The sequence below is a fragment of the Narcine bancroftii genome, chromosome 9 (genome assembly GCF_036971445.1).
Source record: "Narcine bancroftii isolate sNarBan1 chromosome 9, sNarBan1.hap1, whole genome shotgun sequence".
Classification (NCBI taxonomy): Eukaryota; Metazoa; Chordata; class Chondrichthyes; order Torpediniformes; family Narcinidae; genus Narcine; species Narcine bancroftii.
In genome coordinates, this window is record NC_091477.1 from 2,962,082 (window position 1) to 2,989,452 (window position 27,371).

Genomic DNA, 27,371 nt, shown 5'->3' on the forward strand with positions numbered 1-27,371 from the left:
AGACCCCTCCCCACACACAGACCCCTCCCCACACACAGACCCCTCCCCACACACAGACCCCTCCCCACACACAGACCCCTCCCCACACACAGACCCCTCCCCACACACAGACCCCTCCCCACACACAGACCCCTCCCCACACACAGACCCTTTCCCGCAATGACCTCCGGCACACTAACCCCTTCTAAGCACAGACTCCACTCACACTGATCCCTCCCCTTATACTGACACTGGCACATGGACCCCTCTCACCCTCTCTCCTCACCTTAAGGACTTACCCACGCAGGAGTTTAAACTCGGTACTTGTGACCGCCCTAACCCTGATCCTTGACTGCAGATCCTGGACTGTCAACCCTGAAGCCCTAACCCTTGACCCCAATTACCAGAGCCCCAACGCCACCCACTGATCCCAGATCCTTGACCCGGGACACCAGATTATTGAGGCTGAATCCCCAGCCCCTGGCCTCCATACCTGAGCCCTAACCTTTACCCCCAATCCCCAGATTCTTCACCCCTCTTGTTAATCACACAGCATCCAATTAACCCCTGATGCAATGTCGAGACCTGGGATGTGGACTACGCCCGACTCCACGGACTCTACCTGATCCTCCGAGTTCCTCTAGCATCATGTTACTTCTTGGTCCTGTTAACTCCTGCAGTGCCAGCAATACCACAGGAGATTCTGTCTCCCTGATCTAACGGAGGGGATAGACAGGAGGGGGTGGAGTGGGGGGAGGAGGGGATTGCAGCTCACCACTCCTGCCCAGGATTCTCCTATTCCCTGCACCAGAATCCGATGCAACTGAGCATCCCCAGGGCTACTGGCCAGGACACCAGAACAGCCTGGAGGGGAGGGGTCAGGTGGGGACCACCTCATCTCTGGGGTCACTTAATCTCCCCTCGCTGTCCTCCCTTCCTATATCCATCTGTCGAAGTCACACTGGTGAGAGAACTAGCTCTGGAGCAAGGCAAACTAGTGCTTGCAGAGGAGGACACCACTCGGCCTGCTAAGCTTGGGCTAGCTCTATGCTGGCCCCTCCTGTTCCCCAGCAAGCAGCAGGATGGGGCCGGCACTAAGTGAAGCTGGCCCCTTTGTTCAGCACAGTGGACAAGTGGTGGAACACAGCCAACCTTCCCCCAGAAACACCAACTAGGGCATACTCGTGTGTGCAAAGCTCTCCTGAGACATCCCACTGACACCCAGCCGGGGGTGGGGGTGGGACTTACCCCGAGCCGATAGTTTCTTGGTGTTGATGATCTTCGCTGCATACTCCTGCCCGGTGAGGGTCTTCACACAGCGCTTGACAATTGAGAAGGCTCCCCTGAAATCAGCAACATTTCACCATGTCAGTTTCACACCAAACACACAGATGCGGAGCCACACACGGACGCGGAGCCACACACGGACGCGGAGCCACACACGGACGCGGAGCCACACACGGACGCGGAGCCACACACGGACGCGGAGCCACACACGGACGCGGAGCCACACACGGACGCGGAGCCACACACGGACGCGGAGCCACACACGGACGCGGAGCCACACACGGACGCGGAGCCACACGGACGCGGAGCCACACGGACGCGGAGCCACACGGACGCGGAGCCACACGGACGCGGAGCCACACACGGACACGGAGCCACACACGGACACGGAGCCACACGGACACGGAGCCACACGGACACGGAGCCACACGGACACGGAGCCACACGGACACGGAGCCACACGGAGACGCGGAGCCACACGGAGACGCGGAGCCACACAGAGACGCGGAGCCACACAGGGACGCGGAGCCACACAGAGACGCGGAGCCACACGGACACGGAGCCACACGGACACGGAGCCACACGGACACGGAGCCACACGGACACGGAGCCACACGGACACGGAGCCACACGGACACGGAGCCACACGGACACGGAGCCACACGGACACGGAGCCACACGGACACGGAGCCACACGGACACGGAGCCACACGGACACGGAGCCACACGGACACGGAGCCACACGGACACGGAGCCACACGGACACGGAGCCACACGGACACGGAGCCACACGGACACGGAGCCACACGGACACGGAGCCACACGGACACGGAGCCACACGGACACGGAGCCACACGGACACGGAGCCACACGGACACGGAGCCACACGGACACGGAGCCACACGGACACGGAGCCACACGGACACGGAGCCACACGGACACGGAGCCACACGGACACGGAGCCACACGGACACGGAGCCACACGGACACGGAGCCACACGGACACGGAGCCACACGGACACGGAGCCACACGGACACGGAGCCACACGGACACGGAGCCACACGGACACGGAGCCACACGGACACGGAGCCACACGGACACGGAGCCACACGGACACGGAGCCACACGGACACGGAGCCACACGGACACGGAGCCACACGGACACGGAGCCACACGGACACGGAGCCACACGGACACGGAGCCACACGGACACGGAGCCACACGGACACGGAGCCACACGGACACGGAGCCACACGGACACGGAGCCACACGGACACGGAGCCACACGGACACGGAGCCACACGGAGACACGGAGCCACACGGAGACACGGAGCCACACGGAGACACGGAGCCACACGGAGACACGGAGCCACACGGAGACACGGAGCCACACGGAGACACGGAGCCACACGGAGACACGGAGCCACACGGAGACACGGAGCCACACGGAGACACGGAGCCACACAGAGACACGGAGCCACACAGAGACACGGAGCCACACGGACACGGAGCCACACGGACACGGAGCCACACGGACACGGAGCCACACGGACACGGAGCCACACGGACACGGAGCCACACACGGACACGGAGCCACACGGACACGGAGCCACACAGAGACACGGAGCCACACGGACACGGAGCCACACGGACACGGAGCCACACGGACACGGAGCCACACGGACACGGAGCCACACGGACACGGAGCCACACGGACACGGAGCCACACGGACACGGAGCCACACGGACACGGAGCCACACGGACACGGAGCTACACAGAGACACGGAGCTACACAGAGACACGGAGCCACACGGACACGGAGCCACACGGACACGGAGCCACACGGACACGGAGCCACACGGACACGGAGCCACACGGACACGGAGCCACACGGACACGGAGCCACACGGACACGGAGCCACACGGACACGGAGCCACACGGACACGGAGCCACACGGACACGGAGCCACTCGGAGACACGGAGCCACACGGAGACACGGAGCCACACGGACACGGAGCCACACGGACACGGAGCCACACGGACACGGAGCCACACAGAGACGCGGAGCCACACGGACACGGAGCCACACGGACACGGAGCCACACGGACACGGAGCCACACGGACACGGAGCCACACGGACACGGAGCCACACGGACACGGAGCCACACGGACACGGAGCCACACGGACACGGAGCCACACGGACACGGAGCCACACGGACACGGAGCCACACGGACACGGAGCCACACGGACACGGAGCCACACGGACACGGAGCCACACGGACACGGAGCCACACGGATACGGAGCCACACGGACACGGAGCCACACGGACACGGAGCCACACGGACACGGAGCCACACGGACACGGAGCCACACGGACACGGAGCCACACGGACACGGAGCCACACGGACACGGAGCCACACGGACACGGAGCTACACAGAGACACGGAGCTACACAGAGACACGGAGCCACACGGACACGGAGCCACACGGACACGGAGCCACACGGACACGGAGCTACACAGAGACACGGAGCTACACAGAGACACGGAGCTACACAGAGACACGGAGCCACACGGACACGGAGCCACACGGACACGGAGCCACACGGACACGGAGCCACACGGACACGGAGCCACACACGGACACGGAGCTACACACAGTCACATACACTCAGTCAAACAGAGAAAGACCGACACAGAGACACAGACACTCACCCACACAGGGATAGAGACACAACCCCCCCCCCCCCCTCCCAGTGATACACAGACTCGCAGCCCCCAGATTGTGAGGGTGAGAGGGCCATGTGTCTGCCCGTCCAGTTTGAAAGCCCTTACTTTCCCAATTCCTCGTACATCTGGTATTCCTCGCTGAAGCGGGTGGACGTTATGGTGGCCATTGTCGGCTCGGCTCGGCTCGGCTCTCCGTGTCCGTGCGGGTTCCCTGCCGCTGATTGACAGCGACTTCGAGCCGCACGCAGCCGGCTGCGAGTCGCTCGGTGTTTCTCGCCCCCCTGCCCCTCCCCTCCAGCATCACTCTCTTCCCCCTCCCTCCCTCCCTCCCTCCTTCACCGACCTGTTTCCAGGACAACCACAGCCAGGGGTTCGCTCCACACTCCGCGCTCAGCCTCGCCGGGCTGTCACTGGGACGGGAGCCCAGGCAATTGGAGGGGCGAGACGTGCTCCCTCTCGGGGGGTGGGCCCACAGGCAGCATCCCCCCCCCCCCACCCCACCCCACCCCACGGGAGAGTTCTGGACTCTACATGGCCCTGAGGATCCCCCCACGGCCCCGGGATAGCAAGGCACCCACCCAGCCCAGCCCAGCCCAGATTATTGGGGAAAGGGTTGAGAGGAAAAATACATCAGTCAATGGCCTGAGTACTGGTCCCCAGGATTTGTCACACTATGACCGAGCAGGCCGGAGAAGGGCTTCCCCTGTGAGCAGACCAACAAGGGAGCACTGCTGCCTCATGAGCAGAATTAGGCTTAGGTCAGGGGGTGCGTTCACAATGAAAAGGAAGATTAACTTAACACCAGCCGAGGGCAGCCGGAGAGCTCTGTCGTGGGGTTCATTCAGGAGCCTGATGGCTGCGGGGTAGAAGGTACCCTTGAGCATTCTCAATCTTCAGCCTTCTCCTCGACTGGAGGAAGGAGAAGAGAGTGTGGCGAAGGGGGGGGGGGGTGGGGGAGAGGGGTGACGGGCCCTTCATGGGTCGGCTGCCTTTCCCAGGCTATGGTTGACGTCGACGGAGTCCGTGGAGGTTTGCGGGATGTTCTGAGCTGCAGTCACCACCTTCTGCAGCTTCTCCTTGATGTGGGGGGGGGGGGGGAACAGGTTGAACTACCTTAGTTTTCTGAGAAAATCAAGGTAAGAAAAAGTGCACATTAGCTTACTTACATTAAATGGTGGAGCCCCGGAGAGTGTGGTAGAATAGAGACCGAGAGGACATGGGCTCAGTTCCTTGGAAGTGACAAGGTGATGAAGAAGATCTTTGATCCATCGGCCAAGTGCAAAAGTTGGGAAATCCATGAAACACCTGTACTAGGTTTGGTGAGGCCACACTTGAAGTCCTGTGTACATTTCTAGTCCCAGCTATAGAAAGGACATTGTATGATTGGACAGGGTGCAGAGGAGATTCACCGGGATGGAGCTGGGACTGGAGGGCTTGAGTTACAGGGTTGGATAGGCTGGGTCTTTTTGATCTGGAGCTTAGGAGGGGTGATCTTAGAACCAGAGAACCGTAGAACTCAGCTGCACAGACATAGACCTATTCGGTCCTTCTAGTCTGTGCTGAACCTTTTTTTTGCCTAGTCCCACTGACGCACCCAGTACATCGCCGTCATCTATGCATCTGTTCGAATTCTTCTTAAATGTTAAAATTGAGCCCACATTCAGCCCCTCAGCTAGTGGTGACCTTGTGGAGGTCTATAAGATCCAGAGGGACGTTGATAAAGTGAATGCTCACAGACTGGAGGATTCTGGAACAAGATGGCAGAGGTTTAAGGTGTGAGGGGAAGGATTTAAAAGTGATCTGAGGGATAACATTTCAATCAGACGGTGGAACCTATTTGGCAGAAGAAACTGGTTTTGATTGTTGCTCTTGGCTGAGCAAGAAACGCTGAACTCCCCATCCCCTCTCCCCCATTCCTGTTCTGTTTCAGAGACCAGAGAATTCCGCCCCCTCTCTCCCACTTCCTGTTCTGTGATAGACTCTGCATTACCAAGATGACTGACCCAACAAATTGTTGGAATGTTCAGCTATATCAAGCTAGAACAGTGCATTCCAGCACGGTCCAGGCCCTTCAGCCCACAATGTTGTGCTTACCTATGTAAACCTACTCCACAATAATCTGACCCTTCCCTCCCTCACACCCATAACCCGTACTTTTCTAACACCCATGTGCCTGTCTAAGCCTTCACCACTGCACACTGTTACTTGGTTATTTGCACTGTGTATATGTATGGTTCGTATGTATGGCTGGCCCACCTCCTGTAATCCCCTAATAATGGCAGTACGAGTCCTGGGTTCAGGCCAGACCAGGAGCATGGTCCAAGTCTTATGATATTAAAAGCCTGTCATCCAAGAACTCCAGCCTTTTGGTATTATTGATGGTGTATCAACCATCACCTGGCAGAGTGTTCCAGGCCCCTACCACTCTGTGAGTAAATAAAACCTCTGACCTCTCCCGTCAACTTCCCTCTGCTCACCTTAAACACATGTCCTCTGGTATTGGCCATTGTTGTCCTGGGAAAAAAGTGCTGACTGGCCACCCCATCTACGATTGGACAACAGCTTTCCCGCCCCCCCAAGCCATCAGGCACCTGAATTCCCAGAACATATGTAGATAGTGTACCGTGGACCTTCACTGTATACATCTTAACATTTCAATATCTCAATGTGTTGAACTTCTATTCCAATTAATATTTATGTAAATATGCTTTGTGGTCCTGGAGAAACACTATCTTGTCTTTACCATGCGAGCATGGGATGAACAACAAATAAAAGTGACTTGACTTGACTTAAAAATCACCTCTAGCCTTCATCTTTCCAGGAGGGGAGATCACAGTGGAGGTTTATAAAATCATGGTGGCTTAAGGCGAATGGTGACAGTCTTTTCTCCAGGCTAGGGGAGTGTAAAAGTCGAGGACGCAGACTTAAGGTGAGAGGGAAAAGATTTAAATGGCTGCTGAGGGGGACCTTCTTCACCAGGAGGGGAGTGGGCCTGTGGAACGGGCTGCCAGAGGAAGTGGTAGAGGTGAGGGGCAAGTCCATTGAAAGATATTTAGACAGCCATATGAATAGGAAAGGTTTAAAGGATATTGGCTAAATGCAGGCATATGGGACTAGCTTGGTCAGCATAGTCAAGATAGGCCAAATGACCTGTTTCCATACTATCACAAACTCAGAGCATTGTACTTAAGTAGCTTGAGGACTTGCCTCGATTCAGTAGGATTTTAGAACTGAACTCCTTCTAAGAAAGGAATCCTCATTGAGGCCTCAGTAGTGTAGAGGGTCAAGAACTTCAAATTCCTGGGTGTCAACATCTCCGAGGATCTGTCCTGGAGCCTCCACATTGATACAATCACAAAGAAGACTCACCAGTGGCTATACCTTGTGAAGTGTCTGAGGAGATTTGGTATGTCACCGAAGACTCTCGAAAACTTGTACAGGTGTACAGTGGAGAGCATTCTGGCTGGTTACATCACTGCCTGGTATGGAGGCGCCAACTCTCAGGACAAGAATAAACTCTAGAGGGTTGTTAACTCGGTCTACGATATCACAGGCACCAGACTTCACTCCATTGAGGATATCTACATGAGGCGGTGTCTTAAAAAAGCAGCCTCTATCCTCAAGGATCCCCCCCACCTCACCACCCAGACGTAGCCCTCTTCACTCTGCAACCATTGGGGTAAAAGGTACAGGAGTCTGAAGACGAGCACTCAGCGGCACAACAACGGCTTCTTCCCCTCTGCCATCAGATTCCTGAATAATCAATGAACCACAGACACGGCCTGACTTTTCGTGCTCTATTATTAATTTTTTTTTTACAGTAATGTTGTAAGATGGTTATAATAGGAATGTTTACACTATAAAGCTGCTGTTAAACACCCAATCTCATGACTTGTTCATGACGATAAATCCTGATTCTGAGTCTGTTCTGCGGGCTCATTATAATGCCGTTTATCTCTGCTTGGTGAAGAAGGGCTTAACGAGGATTCCCTGCCAACATCTGCAGGGCTAGTTATTTCATTTCTTCTTCAAGCCTCTCACTGTGATCTTCAATTCATTTATTTTGTTAAATTCCAATTTCCAAATTTTATGTTTTAGATCCTTTGAATTTCCAAATCTCCGTAACAGTTAACACAAGATCCAGATTCAAATCCCGTGCTGTCCATAAGGAGTTTGTACGTTCTCCCCATGTCTGTGTGGGGTTTCCCCGGGGGCTCTGGTTTCCTCTCACCATTTAAAACACACCGGGGGTGTAGGTTAATTGGATGGAGATTGGGTGGCATGGACTCGTGGGCCAGAATAGCCTGTTATCGAGCTGCATATCTAAATCTAAAATTTAAAATCCTCTCCTCAGTTACTCCAGCCATCTCCTTGCCCAGTGCCCATTCTCTCTCCACTCTGACAGCTCCCCTTCAACATCCCCCTCATCTTCCCTCCCAGTTTCCTCCCCCACATTCTGATTTCCCTTCCCTCAGTCTCCCCTCCTCATGAGTGCTGGGGGAGTCAGATTGGAGGACAGGAGGTGCTCACAGTATGCTTAGGGAGTCGGCTGCCAAGCCAGTCTACATAAACACCCACTCCTGAGAAGGTTAAATCCATAGTTTTCAATCTCAAGTTGTTGAATATTAAAAATGAACAATTAAGTGTTCTTTAATCCATGTTCTTTTACAAGGGAAATTGATTCCTGTTTAATTGGGTTGACATTTCTCAAATCTCTGCAAGTAACAGTGTTGAAGAAGATTAAATTTTTTACGTCGCCATGGTCTCTGCCCCCTTTCATCTTCTCCACAGAATTCTCATCTCAGTTTTCTCTTCTGAAGAGAAGACACAGTGGGGGTGTACAGGCCAACAATGCTGAATGTGGCTGAGGTGCAAGAGCATAGCAGGACTTAGAACATTGCAGCACAGTACAGGCCTTTCAGCCCACAAGTTTGTGTTAACCTTTTAAATTTCAAATTTAGATATACAGATAACAGATAACAGGCCATTTTGGCCCACGCCGCCCATACAGCCCAATTACACCCAATTAACCTCCAACTCCACCCACCCCCCCCCACCCCTCTACATCTTGTATGGAGGGAGGAAAGCAGAGCCATGGGGAAAACCCATGCAGACATGGGGAGAACATACAAACTCCTTACAGACAGCACGAGATTCGAACCCCTGTCCCGATCGTTGGCGCTGTAACAGCATTGCGCAAACCACTATGTCGACTGTACTGCCCCCACTACGCTAACCTTCCCACTTCTATATAAACCTACTCACAAACTAAACCTTCCCCATCTCACACCCATAACCGTCTATTTTTCTTGAATTTATGTGCCTGTCACAGAAATGTTTCAGCCCCCACCACTATCGGTGTAAAAAAACTTACCCCTATCATCTTCCCTAAACTTCCCCCCCCTTCACTTTGTACAGTCGTCCTCTGGTGTTTTCTATAAGGAATGTCCACCCTATCTATGTCTCTCATAATCTCATAGACCTCTACTAAGTCACCTCTCATCCTTCTTCACTCCAAAGAGAAAGGCCTCAGCCCTGTTAACCTTGCCTCATAAGACATTAAGACATACTCTCCATTCTAGGCAACAACTTGGTAAATGTAAAGCAAGAAAGTCTGCTGACACCATGATTTGAAGTAAAAACACAATGCTGGAGAAACTTAGCAGGTCAGACTGTGTACTTTATATAGCAAAGATAAAGACCCCTTCATCCAGATTTGAGCCTGGTAACCTGGTAAATCTCCTCTGCTCCTTCTCCATAGCTTCCATGTCCTTCCTGTAATGAGCTGGCCAGAATTAAACACATGGCAAATGTGGTCTAACCAGTGTTTTGCTCAATGCCCCGACTAATGAAGGCCAGCATACCATACTCCTTCTTAACTACCCTATCAACCTGCATGGCAACCTTGAGAGATCTATGGATTTGGACCCCAAGGTTCTTCATTTATTCCAACTGTTATGAATCCTTCCATTAACCCTGTACCCGGCCATCAAGTTTGGCCTTCCAGAGTGCATCACTTCACACTTATCTGATTGAACTCCAAATGACATTTCCACCAAACTCTTCATCCTGTCCTATATCCTGCTGGAACCTATGACAACCTTCTACACTATCCATAACAACTCCAACCTTCATGTCGCATGAAGTGGGGAGAAAACCTCCCGTTGAGAAGGAGGAGATAGTCCTCAGGGCAGTGACCACGGTGGCAGGCGAGCGAGGAGCTCTGTGGCTGAAGGAAAAATGCAAGTGGTGAGCTGTTGGCAACAAGGTCAAAGGACTCACAACAGTCTGCAGACTGCTGGAGACTGGCTGATGAGAACCCGGTATCAAAACTGGGATTGGAAAGGGCGCAGAGGGCAAGATGGGCTCCTGAAGGGCCCTGGGTGCTGAAAGGTTCCTCATCATGTCAGAGGTTTGGATCTGGAGCCCAGGTTTGCTGATGGTTGAACTGGACTGGAGTCTGTGTGCTGAAGAGGCTGCGGGAACACTGGAGGTGAATCCATAGACACTTGGTGACCCTGGGAAGACTCTCCTTTGCTTCTCTTTCTCTGACTGTAAGGGCAATGCTCAAGGTAAATGCTGATCTGCCTTGTCACAGACTAAAGGCAATTTCATGTAATAATACATTTTGGTTTTATTACATGCTAAGAAAGTATTTGATTTGATCTGATCTGATCTGTACCTATCTGTGTTAATCCTACTCGCCTGTATTAGGCCTGTCTCACTCTTTCCACTCTACCTGTCCAAGTATCTTATGAACATTATAATTTTATCTTCTTTCACCACATCCTCGGCTTCTCATTACAGACATTCACCAACCTTTGTCCAAAAATAGATTGGATCGCCTTGAATTTTCTGAGGCAGAGAATTTTAAAGGTTCTCAACCCTGTGTGTAATTACATTTCTCTTCAGATCAGTCCTGAGTGAGCGACCGCTTTGTCTCATGCTTCCTGAATGCACCACTGGAAGAATCCACATCTGCCTCGCTGGGTCATCAATGTATTTTCACTCTTCTCAACCCTATTGGGTGGTCAACTTCAAGTTCATGGTCATCTGACTATATATGTACAACCTAACAAAACAGTGTTTCTCTAGATCACGGTGCACACACACACACACACACACACACACACTCACAAGTGCACACGCACACACATGTTTAAAGTAAATATATATTAATATTTGGGATGATTTACTTGGTTACAGGAAACTGTTCATCTATCTCCCACCCTGTGGGAAGAAGCCATTCCCCAGTCTGGCCGTCCTGATTTTGATGCTCCTGTACCTCCTTCCTGATGGTAGTGGGTCAAAGAGCCTTGCACTGAATGGAAAGGATCCTGGATAATTCTTTGAGCCCTATTTCAATTTTAATATTTAAAATTTTATTTACAGTGCAATAGAAGCCAATTCCAGCCATTTAAACCCATACCGCCCAGATATACCCAAATTAACCTTCAATCCTGTATGTTTTGGAGGGTGGGAGGAAAATGGAACCCACAAAGACATGGGAAAGAAACACTCCCAATAAATGTCATCAGTAGAAGGAAATGGAGACCCCAGCAATCTTCTTCTTGACCATCTTGATGATCCTCTGTATTGACTTAGCAACTCCCATCCTGCACACTGATGCAGCCAGACAGGACACCCTCAATGGTGCTCCTGTAAAAGGTTGTCAGGATGGGACCAGTAGCCTTCCCCTCCTCAACCTTTTTAGAAAGGTAGATATGCCTTTCTAACTAATGAGGAGGTGTTATGGGTCCGGCAGAGGTCATCTGTAGCATGCACACCAAGGTCTTTGCAGAGTAATACTGGGAAACCAGTCCAGTGAACCTTTGTGGTGACCCTTCCAAAACAAGAAGACTTTCTCAGTAAAAGGCAAACTGCTGGAGGGTCTCAACCAGTGAGGCAGTATCTGTGGAGGCAGAGGGATTGTCAACATCTCGGGTCGAGAGGGGAGAGTGAGGTGAGAAGGCAGTAGGTAGTTTCAGGCGAGGAGGAAGAGTTGATGGGCAGATGGAGTCAGCTGGGGCTAGAGATAGTGACAGAGACTGGGACAGGATGGGTGGAGGGCTGAGGGTGGAGGGAATCGGATATGGAAGGGAGGGAGGGAGAATGGACAGATGGGTAGAGTGGGGGCAGTGGAGAGGAGAAGCAGTGTGTGCGTGAAGAGCAGATGGAGGCGTAAACCTGAAGCACAATGCCTCAGAGATTTCATTTACAATGGAACCCCTCCTCACCCAGTCCCTGCCCGACACTGTCCCTTACTTCTTTACACCGGCTCTCTTCGCTTTACTCTGATGCAGGGTCTCAATCTGAAACGTCAACACTTTCCTTCCCTCCATAGATGTGCTCGACCCGCAGAGAACCTCCACCATCCACAGTCTCCTCTGTACACACCCTTTCTTAGGTTTGGAGGTCTAGTAGTTACTGAAAGGGTCATGTAATATCGTTCTCCCCAGTCAATCTCCTCATTCTGTAGGAAGACCGATGATGCTTCACCCAGGTAAGGCTCTCCACTTCCACAGGAGTTGGCGGAGGTTCGGTTTGACATCGAAAGCCTTGGCAAATTTCTACAGATATGTAGAGGAAAGTGTGCTGACCGGCTGTATTGTGGCCTGGTTTGGGGGCACAAATATTTCTGAGTGGAAGGTAGTGGACACAGCTCAGGACATCACAGGCAAAACCCTCTCCACCATCGAGAACATCTACAGGAAACGCTGCCATCAGAGAGCAGCAGCGATCATCAAGGATCCGCACCACCCAGCACATGCTCTGTCCTCACTGCTGCCATCAGGAATGAGGTATTGGTGCCACAAGACTCACACCATCAGGTTCAGGAACAGCTGCTCCCCCTCCACCATCAGACTCCTCAACAACAAACTCCATCAGGGACTCATTGAAGGTCTCTTGTTGGGAACTTTATGTATTACTGAATATTTCTTTTTTCTGAACTGCAGTGAGTTTGTTTGCATCTCTTTAGTTTTTCCATTTTTGTATACGTGTCTTTTCTTGAGTTATAGCGTTTTGCATTATTGATAAGTAGAAATTCTGTCTGGCCCACAGGAAAAGGAATCTCAGGGTTGTACGTGATGCCACGCATGTTCTCTGACAGTAAATCTGGAACTCAACTTCAAACATCATTCTCACTTATTTGCATTCTACAGCAGATGACTGTAAACAGCAACTTCTAGAACATCTTGGCCAGGAAATCTCCCTGTAAAGTCCCCACTGCCCTAAACCTAGAGCTTAGAGTAGCTGTGGACTGATTAGGAGGAGATACAGTCAAAACAGCCGCGAAGATCACTGGGGTCTCCCAGATGTTCACCAGGAGTGTGGCTTAAATAGGACTCAAGAATTATTGAGGTTCCCTACTGTCCAGCCCACAGAATCTTTGACCCACTACTGCCAGGAAGAGGGTACAGGAGCATCAAAATCAGGACAGCCAGGCTGGGGAACAGCTTCTTCCTGCAGGCTGGGAGATAGATGAACAGCTTCCTGTAACCTTGCGTCTCTTACAAATGAAATTAATAATTATTCTGAAATATTGACAATTATTTTATTTGCTTTTGTATGTTTATGTTATATAATATATTTATGTGTGTGGTATAAATATATATATATATATATGATTATTATGTGCTGTGTGTATGTGCACGGTCATCCAGAGCTCTGCTGTATAAGTACAGATAACATTGAACTTGAGAATGTTAAATGGTGGGTAGTGCTGTAATACTCCTTCAGATTTCCATCTCAAAGCTTAGAAGGGCAAACAGTCATTAGAATTATCAATTCCATCAGGTCCAATTATCAACCTCTGTTTTATTTGTTGCCATAGGCAGTTTGAGGAGGCCGGGTCATTGGGTGTATTTAAGGTAGAGATTGATAGTTTTTTGATTAGCCAGGGCATCAAAGGTTATGGGGAGAAGGCCGGGTGGGAAAATGGATCAGCTCATGATTAAATGGCAGGGCGGACTCGATGGACTGAATAACCTATTTCTGCTCCTATGGTCTTACAGCGAATCAGAACTTTGCATTTTCTCTGTCAATTTAATGAGAGCATGACTAGTCTTCCTGCACTAACCCTATTTGCCTCAACTCCTTTCTTTACTAAGAATCCATCAATCTTTTTCTTGTATATACTCACCAATCCTCCACAAGCCCCCTTGAGCCATGAATAATGAGAGTTTATTGACATACACATTAGTACAACGAACAGATGCCCTGAAATTCCTACTAGCTGCAGCTACATATACCTAATAGCCTGAATATACCTGTGATTATCTGATCTTGGAAGCTAAGCAAGCTTGGGCCTGGTCAATATTGGAGGGGAGACTGCCCAGGAACACCAGGTGCTGTAGGTTTCTGTGAGGGGCGCTGTAGGTTTCTGTGAGGGGCACTGGACCAAGTGGTGACTCTCTGTCTGCCTTATGGTAGACAAAAGTTAAAGAATTTCATGTACATTACATTCTAAATGTAGTATTACATGACAATAAGGGAACCTTTACCTTTTACCTTTAAGATATATCAACTATAATGGTAACATTAAATTACCAAAATATATCAAGACAGAAAATAGATAATAAAAGATAAATATTCACAGGAGTTGTTAGTGCAAAAAATATTGTGGTGCAATGGTACAGGCAGATGTTTGAGCGGTGACGGAATGGTTAATGGTGAGTGTTAGGGTGGTTTGGGAAGGTTCAAGAGCCCAATAGCTGTGGCAAAGATTCAACACTTTCTGGGTGAAGACCCGAAAGGGTCATGTAGTGCATTCTTCTCCCTGTCGTCCTGCAATAAGGTTGGTGATGCTTCACTCAGATAAAGGCCTTCCCCCAACAATCTCTTCTCAAATATCTTTAGCATTCATTTATGTCCTGCTGGAGATGACTGCAAACTTAATCTAGAACATCTTGGCAGGAGATTTCACCGTAAAGGTCCCCATTGCCTCTCACCTGGAGTTTAGATTAGCTGTGAACTTGTAGCAATACAAGGTGGCTGCCCATTATTTTGAGAGTGTAACCCTTCCTTCTCGACTCCTGGATGTTGCCTGTTGGCCCAAGGCAGTGGGAAGTGAAAATGGAGTCGATGCATTCAGAGCCACCCCCCTTGCCCGATCAATACTCACCTTTCCTGTCCATTTTGTCTCCTCCTGCTCTTTCTCCCCAACCTTTTAATTCAGGCACCTGTCTGCTTTTAATTCATACCTTGAAGAAGGGCTGGGAAGTGGCAACTCCCCATTCGCCTGTCACTTCCAGAGACTTGTGATTCAATGGGCTCATTCTGCTAAACCACACTCATTGTGGACCCCTCATGCTTCACCCACACCTCCTAAGGCATGGTTTGATGAAGATGTTCCTGGCAGTTCTAATTGGAGGATCAAAGTGATGAGAAGGCCAATTAACAATTGGATGAAGAGCTCAGAAGACAATTTGATGGGAATTTCTACTGTCAGGAAATCAGGAAAGTCACCCTCCCTGCCTGCGAGTGAAACATGAAAGTTGGCAGATGCTGTGATGGTTGTAAAAACACAGCAAGTCTTGCAATATCCATAGTGGGTAAAGATACACAAGACTAAGAGAGGGCAGAGAAGATTTATGAGTACGTTACCCGGGCTTCAGGAACTGAGTAACAGGGAGACGTTAAACAGGTTGGGATATTATTCCCTGGAGCGTAGAAGAATGAGGAGATTTGATCAAGGTATTTAAAATTATGAAGGGGATAGACAGAATAAATGTAGATAGGCTTTTTCCACTGATACAATCCAGAGGACATAGGTTAAGGGAGAAAGGGGAAAAGTTTAGGGGGAACATGAGGGGGAACTTCTTTACACAGAGTGGTGGGGATGTGGAACAAGCTGCCAGCTGATGTGGTGAATGTGGGCTCAATTTTAACATTTAAAAAGAATTTGGACAGGTACATGGATGGGAGGGGTATGGAAGGATATTAACTGAGTGCAGGTCAGTGGGACTATTCAAATAATAGTTCAGCACAGACTAGAAGGGCCAAAGGGGCCTGTTTCTGTGCTGTAATATTCTATGGTTCTAAATGACATTTTGGGCCTGAACCCTTTATCACGGTATGAGTAAAAGCAGACAGGTGCCTGAATTAAAAGGCTGGGAAGAATGGGAGAGGGAGGAGTACAGACCAACAGGCAAAAGGTATTATTTGGTCGTAGATTGGTGGACAGGAGAGGAAGGGTGTGAATGGATCAGGGAGGGGGTGGCTCTGTGAATTCATCAACCTCATCTTCATCTCCCACTGTCTCAGGAAACAGCCACATCCAGCCCACCAGTCACACTCTCCTTTCTCTCCTTCTGCCGGGGAGAAAATATATATCCACCATTGGATTCAAGGTCTGTTTCATCCCTGCTGTTATCAGACTCTCAAAGGAGCCTCTCATTGCAAAAAGGTGATCTCCTGATCTCAAGAACCCCTTCACCTGGAAGCCCTTGACCTGTTTTAACTGAGCTCTTCTACATCACACTACACTCTACACTTTTGTTCCATTTTATTTTTGCTCCACTAGTTGTACTTTGGGACAGGTTGGCTTGCCTGGATAGCATGCAATACAATGATTCTCTGCATCTCAGTACATGACAATACATAAAAACCTTTGTGAAAGCATATGGTGCAGCAGGTAATAGGCGACATACAGGAAAGTGCAGAGGTTGGAATCCAAAGCCAAACACGTTCCGCTGGAGGAAGTCAGCAAGTCGAGCAGCATCCGCGGGGGATAAGGAAAATTTACAGATTGAGTGCTGGTAAATGGGATTAGAAGAGAAGTGGTACTTGATGGTCAGGTGGGCCAAGAGGCCTGGTTTAGTGCTGTACCACTCTGTGGCCTCGTGTCATGTGGTGGCACGACCTCCCATCTCTGCCATGGTTAAGGCCAACACTGCAACTGCCCTCACTCAGCACCTGGTGCCCATGTGTCCGCCCAACCACCTCCCTCTGCCCTTTGAGCGGAGATTCTGTTGGGGACATTTTGGATCAGAGAGGAGGAGGAGTTTGAAGCAATATACAACAAATTGTTAGAACAGACTTATTTAAATGCAAACACTGCAGCAGCAAGGTCAGGCATTTTTAATGCTGCACAATGAAGGGTTATATAACACTATCAGGAATAGGAACAGTAGCAGCTCATTTACATAGATAATTCCAACACAGTACAGCCCTTCAGCCCACAATGTTGTGCCAACCAGTGTAAGCCGGCTTCACAACAATCTCATACCCTCGCTCCCAACTCTTACCCCTTTCCCTCCCCACACCCAAACCCCCTTCCCTCCCCAAACTGTAACCCCTTCTTTCCCTCCAACCTCCTACCCCCTTCCCTCCCACCTCCCTCCCCTTCCATCCAACCTCCCTCCCACCTCCCACCCCTTCCACCCACCTCTCGTCCCTTCCCTCCCTCCCACCTCTCACCCCCTTCCTTCCCACCTCCAACCCCAATCCCACCCACCTCCCACTCCTTCTCTCCCACCCACCACTTCCCTCCCTCCCACCCGTAACCCCCTTCACTCCCACCCACCACTTCCCTCCCGCCCACCTCCCACCCCTTCCCTCCCGCCCACCTCCCACCCCTTTGCACCCTCCTACCTCTCACCACCTTCCCTCCCTCCCACCTCCCAATCCCTTCCCTCCCTCCCACCTCCCACCCCTTCCTTCCCTCACACCTCCCTCCCCTTCTCTCCCTCATACTTCCCTCCCTCCTACCCCACACCAGTAACCCCCTTCCCTCCCCACACCTCACACCCCCTTCCCTTCCTCCCACCTCCTACCCTCTTCCCTCTCTTCCACCCCTTTCTTCCACCTCCCACCCCTTTCCCTCCCTCACACCTCTTATCCCCTTTTTTCCCTCACATCTGTAACCCTCAGTTTTCCATACACACATGTGTCTGTTAAACGTTCCTGTTGTACCAACCTCTACCACCAACCCCGATAATGCATTCCAGGCACCCACCACTCTCTGTGACTTCTTCGTGATTGTCACCTTTTTGTGGTAGAGAAGCTGGAGTGGTCCTGAGATCCCAAGAGCCATGCCATCTGGAGCGATACTCCTGGTAGGGCCACCATGGTGGTAAGGTCGAGGGGTAGGTCCCTGACAAAATATGATCTAACCAAGTCCTCAATGTTGAAAGAGGTGGACGGAGTTATTCTGAAATCAATGGCTGTGATACTAAGGTGGCAACAAACCCATCAGCTCTAATTGTCGGGGTTTTCATGCCATTGGAACTACTTGGTTGATTTGTGAAGTATCGTGTGCTTCTTGAAGTCCAACATCCAGTCACGTTAAACAAACACACGCACAGGCATCTTCGCTCTGTGGATCAACGAATGAAGATCAACATCCTCAACCTTGAGGGTTAGCTGTGTAAATAAAATTACCCCTGACGTCTCCCCTAGACTTTCCTCCACTCTCCTTACACAGACGCCCTCTGGTGTTTGCTGATCCTGCCCTGGGAAACAGGCGCTGGCCGTCCATCCTGTCTATGCCTCTTAGAATCTTGTATCCCTCAGTGTTTGGTTAGGCTGTATGTGGAATACTGTGTGGAATTCTGGTCACCCCTATTACAAGAAGGATGTGGGTGGCCTTGGAAAGAGGACAGAAGAGGTTTTCCAGGATGTTACCAAGTTTAGAGGGCGTCAGAACAAACTTGGGTTGTTTTCTCTGAAGCATCAAAAACCAAGAGGAGACATGAGAAGAGAACATGGGATGTAGAACATTCCAGCACAGTACAGGCCCTTCGGCTGACCTGTGTAAACTTTCTGCCCAAAAATCTAACCCTTCCCACCTCAGACCCAAACTCTGTATTTTCCTTCCATCCATGAGCCTGTCTAAGACTCTTTTCAAAGTCCCTATTGTACCAGCTTCCACTACCATCCCCAGCAATGTGGTCCAGACACCCACCACTCTCTTTAAAAGAAATCCCTACCTCTGACATCTCCCCTAAATTTTCCTCCACTCACCTTAAACAGTTGTCCATTGTCTACATTTTTAAAAATAGTAGTGAGATATTTTTCTAATGAGATGAGAATGAATGAGGATCCCTTAATATAAGATTCAAGATTCCTTTATTGTCATGTAATAGTATGGAACATGTAATATTAAACAACATTGCCTTCTACCGGCCGTAAAACAGACAAAGAGTTACCTTTAGTGATGCCCGGCGCCCCTTACAGTGCGAGAGAAAGAGAAGCAAACGAGTCCCTTCAGAAACACTGAGTGTTCGTGGATTTACCTCCACCCTCCCACAGCCTCTGCAGCCGCACAGACCCCTGTTCAATCTATCGGCCACCCGAGCTCCAGATCCAAACCTCCAACACGATCAGGAAACCTTCAGCACCTTCGGGAGCCTTTCTTGCATTCAGCTCCCTCTCGAATCCCAGCTCCAATACCTGGTTCCCATGAGCCGATCTCCAGCAGCCTGTAGCCTGGTGTGAGTCCTTCAAGTTGCCTGCAGCCAGCGGTGTGTGGGGGTTCCCCACCCGCAAGTCGCCAATAGCCCGCTGCTGTGTGCGTCCTTCAGCCGCAGCTCCCCTGGCTGGTCCACCACCTGGTCACTGTCCTGAGGATTATAGTTACAAGAGCACAAGGGTCAAGACCAGAAGTCAACCATCTGGCTAATCAGGCTTGTTCTGTCCATGGCTGGTCACCTGTTCCCTGCAACCCTTAATTCCCACATTGTCCAACATGTTCCTCAGCCATTGTCAAACTTTTATTAGCTCTAGCCCCCTTAGGACAATGTTCAGGAGCCTCCTTCCCTGTGAAACAGTCAAGTTAGTTGGTTTCTTCCTTCTACCGACAGCATTAAAGAAGATAATTTATGATTTCAGTCTGCGGCTGATCTATCTGACTGTGTCTTAATTACATTTAATGAGGCAGCCTCCACTGCTTCTTTGGGCAGAGAATTCCAGATACACCACCCTCTGTGAGAAGCATTTCCTCCTCATCTCTGGGTTAAACCTTCTGCCCCAAATGTTGAATCTTTGCGCAACTTCTCGTCTCACCTTCCAGTTGAAACAACCTGATTGCTGTTACCTTATTCATTACTTGCAGAATTTTATATTTTTCAATGCGAATCTCCCCCCAGCCCGTCCTTCTAAATGGATAATCTAGCGGTAGGCGCAACGCTGTTACAGTGCCAGTGACCTGGGTTCGAATCTGGTACTGTCTGGAAGGAGTTTGTACTTCTTCCCCATGTCTGTGTGGGTTTTCCCCAGGAACTCCAGTTTCCTCCCACAATCTAAAATGTAGGTTAATTTCAGTTTAATTGAGTGGCACGGGTTCAAATGGCGGAATTGACCTCTCCCCTGTGCTGTAAATAAAATGTAAATAAACTTCAGTGAGTATTGCCCCAGATAGTGCAGGTTAATGGTGTAGATGGCCCATCATAGACCAAATTTAGGCAGCGGTTTGTTCTGGCACCAGCCCACAGAGATACTAGGTTCAAATCTCCCATTATTGGGTGTGGAGGCTGGTGCAATCGGGACATTTAAAAGCCTCTCAGACAGGCACATGGATGGAAGAAAAATAGAACGCAGTGGGCAGTGAGGGAGGGAAGGGTTAGAATATTGTGGAGTAGGTTTACATAGGTTAGCATAACATCATGGGCTGAAGGGCCTGTTCTGTGCTGAAATGCTCTAGGTTTTTTTTAAAGCCAGTTTGACCAAGCCTGGTGTATAATGATGATGAGGGGCTTAGATAGGGTGGACAGCCAGCACCTTTTACCCAAAAACCAGATGACATCTCATTAAGCTGAGGGGAGGAAAGTTTAGGGTGGACGTTGGGGTACGTTTTTTTATCCAGAGTGGTGGGGGTCTGGAATGAATTGCCGGGGGTGGTGGTGGAGGCTGGTATAACAGGGACCTTTAACAGACTCTTAGACATATGGATGTAAGAAAAATGGAGAGCTCTGGGTGTGAAATGGGAAGGGTTAGATTGTTGTGGAGTTGGGCCAATGGGCCTGCAATGTGCTGTCATGTTCTATGTTCTCCTAAGGAATAAAAATAAAAGCAGACTTGCCCTTTATGTTTCATTCAGTATGTCCTGAAGAAAGCCTGAAGCTCTTGTTGAAAAGTGGTGGCAGATCCCAACACAGCAAGATCCCACAAACGTGGTTTGAGTTACAGGGAAAGGTTGTGCAGACTAGGGCTTTTTTCTCTGGAGCGTAGAAGATTGAGGGGGGACTTGATAGAGGTGTTTAAGATTTTAAAAGGGACAGACAGAGTAAATGTGGATAGGCTTTTTCAATTAAAAGAGTGAAGGAGATTCAAACTAGAGGGCATGGTTTAAGATTGAAGGGGGAAAATGATAAAGGGAACATGAGGGGAAATTTCTTTACGCAAAGGGTGGTGGGATGTGGAATGAGCTTCCGACAGACGTGGTTGAGGCGGGATCATTGGTTACATTTAAGGAAAGACTGGATAGTTACATGGAGAGGAGAGGACTGGAGGGGTATGGACCGGGTGCTGGTCAGTGGGACTAGGAGGGTAGGGATTTGTTACAGCATGGACTAGTAGGGCCAGACTGGCCTGTTCTGTGCTGTAAGTGGTTATATGGTTATATGACAGAATGACAGTGATCGATATTCAGCCCAGCTCATCGCATCCTTGACCCTTCTTCACTGCCTGCTTGGAAACTGGCATCGCTGGCAGGGCAGAACTGACTGTGTACTGGTTTGGGATCTGGGGTCTGGAACCTCTGCTCATGACATGACTGTGCAAATCAAGTCCACAGATCTGAGGCAGAAATGAAAATGTGTGTGTGTGTGTGTGTGTGTGTGTGTGTGTGTGTGTGTGTGTGTGAGAAAGAGAAAGGGAGAGAGAGGGAGGGAAAGAAGGGGAGGGAGGGAGAGGGGAAGAGAGATAAGGAGATGGGGAAAGATGGCAATAGTTAGAGATAGAGAGAGGGAAGAAGGAAGGGAAGGAGAGGGGTGGGAGGGAGAGAGGGCAAGGAAAAAGAGGGTGAGTGAGAGAGGAAGTAAAGAGAGTGGGAGTGAGGGAGAGAGGGGAAAGGAGGGAGAGGGGTGGGAGGGGGAGAGGGGGAAGGAGAAGGGAAACATCCACTGGATCAAGGCTTCCAAGAGCTTCAATGATTCATGTGTCATAGTGTCAAAATAAACCCACGTACAACTGAAAAATCAGGCAAAATCCAAAGTTCATCAATAAAGACGTCACTGATAAAAACAGAGAGTCTGGCAGCAAGATGAACATAAATCATCAGGGCACGTCCTTCCTGGGGTAAATGTTCCCTGTCAGCAGGGGATCTGAATTCAGCTTACAATGTGTGTGTGTGTGTCTGTGGTTGTGAGTTGTGTGTGTGTGTGGTTGTGAGTTGTGGTTGTGTGTGTGCAAGAGAGAGTTGTGGTTTTGCGTGCGCGCGTACATTGTAGATTTGTGGGTGTGTGTAGGTGTGGGTGTGTGTAGGTGTGTGTGTGGGTGGGTGTGTGTGTGGGTGGGTGTGTGTGTGGGTGGGTGTGTGTGTAGGTATGTGTGTGTGTAGGTGTGTGGGTGGGTGTGTGTGTGTGGGTGGGTGTGTGTGTGTGGGTGGGTGTGTGTGGGTGGGTGTGTGTGTGTGGGTATGTGTGTGTGTAGGTGTGTGGGTGGGTGTGTGTGTGTGGGTGGGTGTGTGTAAGTATGTGTGTGTGTAGGTGTGTGGGTGGGTGGGTGTGTGTGTGGGTGGGTGTGTGTGTGTGTGGGTGTGTGTGTGGGTGGGTGTGTGTGTGGGTGTGTGTGATAACTGTGATTTCTCGTATCTGCCTGCTGCTGTCGGACTCTGGCAAAGTTGGCCTCAACACTGATGCCACAGTTGCCATGGTGTTGGTCGGCAGTGTAAACAGAAGCCCACGCAGCGAGGAGAAGTGCCAATGGGCACATACGTGCTGTCAGAGACCAGCACTTCTCCGTAGCCTGCTTCTACTGTGAGGTGAAGGTGACACTCACAACAGGTTGCAGGCTGCATGACGGAGGTGGACTTTAACATCCCTAATCCTCCAATGGTACTCTGGACTGGTCATCCAAGATGGTAATCCCAGACTAATAATCCTGGACTAATAATCCCACAGTAGTAATCCCAGACAAGTAATCCTGGACTAATAACCCCAGACTAGTAATCCTTGGAAAGGCATTCCAGGCCCCCACAACTCTCTGTGTAAAAACGTACCCCTGTTGTCTTCCCTAAACCTCCCTCCCTTCACCTTTCTACATATGTCCTCTGGGGTTTGCTGATCCCACCCTGGGAGACAGGTGCTGGCCGTCCACCCTATCTATGCCTCTCATAATCTTGTAGACGTCTATGAAGTCTCCTCTCATCCTTCTACGCTCCAGCTCTGCGAAGACCAGGCGCCTCAACGTTGGTGTCACTCTTTCCCATAAGAGTGGCCGTTCAGCCCACCGAGCCTGTTCTGCTGTTCATAGAGCCCAGGGATGATCCTCCCTGTCTGCGCTTCTTTCCTGCACTGCTCCGTGTCCGTCGATTCCCAGCATTAGCTGTTTGGGATGGTGCTGTGTGGTGAGGTCACTGATCATGATACATTCTTCTTTCTTTGGCTTGGCTTCGCGGACGAAGATTTATGGAGGGGGTAAAAGTCCACGTCAGCTGCAGGCTCGTTTGTGGCTGACAAGTCCGATGCGGGACAGGCAGACACGGTTGCAGCGGCTGCAGGGGAAAATTGGTTGGTTGGGGTTGGGTGTTGGGTTTTTCCTCCTTTGCCTTTTGTCAGTGAGGTGGGCTCTGCGGTCTTCTTCAAAGGAGGTTGCTGCCCGCCAAACTGTGAGGCGCCAAGATGCACGGTTTGAGACGATATCAGCCCACTGGCGGTGGTCAATGTGGCAGGCACCAAGAGATTTCTTTAGGCAGTCCTTGTACCTTTTCTTTGGTGCACCTCTGTCACGGTGGCCAGTGGAGAGCTCGCCATATAACACGATCTTGGGAAGGCGATGATCCTCCATTCTGGAGACGTGACCCATCCAGCGCAGCTGGATCTTCAGCAGCGTGGACTCAATGCTGTCGACCTCTGCCATCTCGAGTACTTCGACGTTAGGGATGAAAGCGCTCCAATGGATGTTGAGGATGGAGCAGAGACAACGCTGGTGGAAGCGTTCTAGGAGCCGTAGGTGATGCCGGTAGAGGACCCATGATTCGGAGCCGAACAGGAGTGTGGGTATGACAACGGCTCTGTATACGCTTATCTTTGTGAGGTTTTTCAGTTGGTTGTTTTTCCAGACTCTTTTGTGTAGTCTTCCAAAGGCGCTATTTGCCTTGGCGAGTCTGTTGTCTATCTCATTGTCGATCCTTGCATCTGATGAAATGCACCATTTCATCATGATACATACTGCAGGTCTAAATGTCCAACCTGCTTTTGTAAGGAACCTCTCCCTTTGTTTGCAAGCAACAATTTTTTTCACTATCTACTCTGGGGAGTTTTGCTGCCAATCAGGAAGTTATCAGCATTGAATGAGAAGATACACAATCCTCGTGTGGTGTGTTCTGGCAACAAACTCAAAACGGGGCAGAAAGGAAAGGGAAGGGCAGGATTCAACCTGTCTACCTTCACCAGAAGAATTCCTCCCTCAACATCAAACTCCAAGGCAACCCCCCTTCATCTCCAACACAGGGGTGGTGAGAGAAGAGGAGAGGAGGGGAGGGGAGGTGGGGAGAGGATGGGAGGTGGGGAGGGGATGTGAGCTGAGGTGAGATGAGAAGAGGGGGAGGAGGAGATGGGAGGTAGGGAGTGGAAGGGAGGGGTGGTGAGAGAAGAGGAGAGGGGAGTTGGGGAAAGTGCAGGTATGATGAATGTGGCAAGAGTTTATCGTCACGTACATAAAGACAGAGCTCCACTGAAATTCTTCCTTTCTGGGATGTGGGAGGAAACCAGAGTGCCTGGAAAATGGCCTCCCCCCCCACCCCCTGACAACCCCACGCCCCCCCCCCCCACCCCTGCCAACACTACCTAACCTGCTGAGTGATTCCAACATTTTCAATTCCAGGTTTACAGCATTGCAATTGTTTTTTTTATGGAAAGGTTACAGCTGTCAAAGAAGAGGCTGATTTTAAGAAGCACATCTTCCTCATTGTTCTATTAAAAAGAGTAGAATAACATCTCACTTTAGAGTCAGGTACGTTTTTATCTCCACAGAACTTTGCAGCAGAGAATACATCACGGATCCCTGTTTTTGGGCTGCATCTCGCTCCTATCTCTGTCCCCCCCCCCCCCCCCTCCCTGGGTGCTCATCAGACTGTGCCTTGACCACTTTAGATTTTAATGTGGACGTACAGCCTGGTAACAGGCCCTCTGGCCCACGAACCTGTGCTGCTCAATCACACCCAATTGATTTACGACCCCCAGTACGTTTTGGCAGATGGGAGGAACCTGGGTAAAACCCACACAGACACAAGGAGAAGGTACAGACAAACAACCCGGGATTCAAACCCCAGTTGCTGGCTCTGTGACTGCATCACGCTAACCGGGCCTCCCTTTCAGGGGGATGGTCATGGGACTGGAGGACTCAAGTTATAAGGAGAGGCTGGATAGGCTGGGTCTTTCTCCCTGGAGTTTAAGAGGCTGAGTGGGGACCTCATGCAGGTTCATAAAACCACAAGAGACATGCACATTGAGTAGAAAAGGCCCAAACCAAAAGGGAACAGGTTTAAAGTGAGGAGGGAAAGATGTAAAGGACATCATTTCCACATACAGAGGGCAGTGGGTGTGGAACAAGATGGCAGAGGAAGTGGAAGAGGAGATTTGTAACATTTAAATGACATTTCAGCAGATATAGGGGTCAGGACCTATCGTGGACACTCAATATCTCCTCACTAGTCAGGGAGGCACAACAGCGACTGCACTTCCTGAGAAGACCAAAGCGGCCAACTATCCCGGCCTCCATTATGTCAACCTTCTACAGGAGCTCTGTCAAGAGTGTCCTGGCCAGCCGCATCACAGTGTTGTACGGTTACTGCAGAGAAATGGATCGGATGTCAATCCACAGGATGATGAGAGTGGCAGAGAGGATCACTGAAGTCTCCCGTCCCCTTCCCATCGATGGGATCTACAGGGATCATTGTTTGAAGAGGGTGCCCAAAATAAGTGAGGACCCCTTTCACCCTGCACACAGCGCACTTCAGCTGACAAGCAAAACTAATTCTAATTGGTGGAATGCCATCCTATCAGTTCACTCCCAACCATCAGCATTCATTCAACAAAGATTCTGGGAATGCAGGGTGATCATATGAGGAGCGCTTGATGGTTCTTGGCCTGGACTCGTTGGAATTTGGGAGAATAAGGGGGATCTCATTGAAACATTTTAAATGTTGAAAGGGGTGGACAGAGTCGATGTAGAAAGGTTGTTTCCCATAGTGGGAGAGTCCAGGACAAGGGGGCACAACTTCAGGATTGAAGGGTGTCCACTTAGAACTGAGATGAGGAGGAATTTCTTCAGCCTGAGAGTGGGGAATCTGGTGAATTTGATGCCACAGGTAGTTGTGGAGGCCGGGTCACTGAGTTACAGGATCTAAGTTATAGGGAAAGGTTAAATAAGCTAGGCATTTATTCTTCGGAGTGTAGAAGGTCAAGAGGGGATTTGATTGAGGTCTTTAAAATTATTAGGGGTGTAGATGGTTGATGTGGAGAGGCTTTCTCCTTTAAGAAAGATGGTGATGGTTAGGGTTAACCCAATGATACAAACAAGAGGACAAGAGCTGAGAGTTGGGGACAGAAGTTTAGAGGAAACATGAGGGGGAACTTCTTCACTCAGAGAGTGGTAGGCGTGTGGAATGAGTTTCCAGACAAAGTGGCGGAGGCAGACTCGATATTACCATTTAAGGAGAAATTGAAGATGTATATGGACAGGAAAGGAATGGAGGGTTACAGATTGAGTGTAGGTCAGTGGGGGTAGGTGGGAGTAAGTGTGAGGCATGGACTGGAAGGGCCAAGTTGGCCAGTTTCTGTGCTGTAATTGTTAGATGGTTATATGGTATTTAAAACAGAGATTGATAGATTCTTGATTAGCCAGGGCATTGAAGGTTATGGGGAGAAGGCTGGGCAGTGGGAAATGGATCAGTTTAGGATTCAATGGTGGGGCAGATTCCATATAACCATATAAAGCACTGAACAGGCCAATTTGGCCCTACTAGTCCATGCCGGAACAAATCCCCACCCTCCTAGTACCCCTCCAATCTTCTCCCCTCCATGTAATTATCCAGTCTTTCCTTAAATGTAAATAATGTCCCTGCTTCAACCACCTCCGACGGAAGCTTATTGCGTGAAGAAATTTCCCCTCATGTTCCCCTTATAATTTTCCCCCTTCAATCTCAAACCATGGTCTCTGGTTTGAATATCCCCCACTCTTAATTGAAAAAGCCTATCCATGT

The 27,371-nt window shown here is 50.2% G+C and overlaps 1 protein-coding gene and 1 long non-coding RNA gene across 4 annotated transcripts in view; both read right to left on the reverse strand.

Moving 5' to 3' along the window:
* LOC138743122 (calcium/calmodulin-dependent protein kinase type II subunit alpha) overlaps positions 1-4,443 on the reverse strand; it is a 125,653-nt gene extending 121,210 nt beyond the window's left edge. For 2 of the 3 annotated variants that reach the window (XM_069897989.1, XM_069897990.1), the window contains exons 1-2: positions 4,109-4,290; positions 1,228-1,322 (exon numbers count right to left, since the gene is read on the reverse strand). In XM_069897989.1, the coding sequence (XP_069754090.1) occupies positions 1,228-1,322; positions 4,109-4,170 (157 nt within the window). In that variant the 5' untranslated portion in view covers positions 4,171-4,290. Of the gene's footprint in view, positions 1-1,227; positions 1,323-4,108; positions 4,291-4,346 lie in introns of those variants that run through there. The other variant, XM_069897991.1, reaches the window with a different exon arrangement.
* A 14,615-nt stretch (positions 4,444-19,058) lies between these two features.
* Positions 19,059-22,026, reverse strand: LOC138742797 (uncharacterized). The gene is made up of 2 exons (XR_011344412.1): positions 21,027-22,026; positions 19,059-19,569 (listed from the first exon to the last, which is right to left on the reverse strand). It is a non-coding gene; the product is annotated as an uncharacterized lncRNA (long non-coding RNA).
* Positions 22,027-27,371: the final 5,345 nt, after the last annotated feature.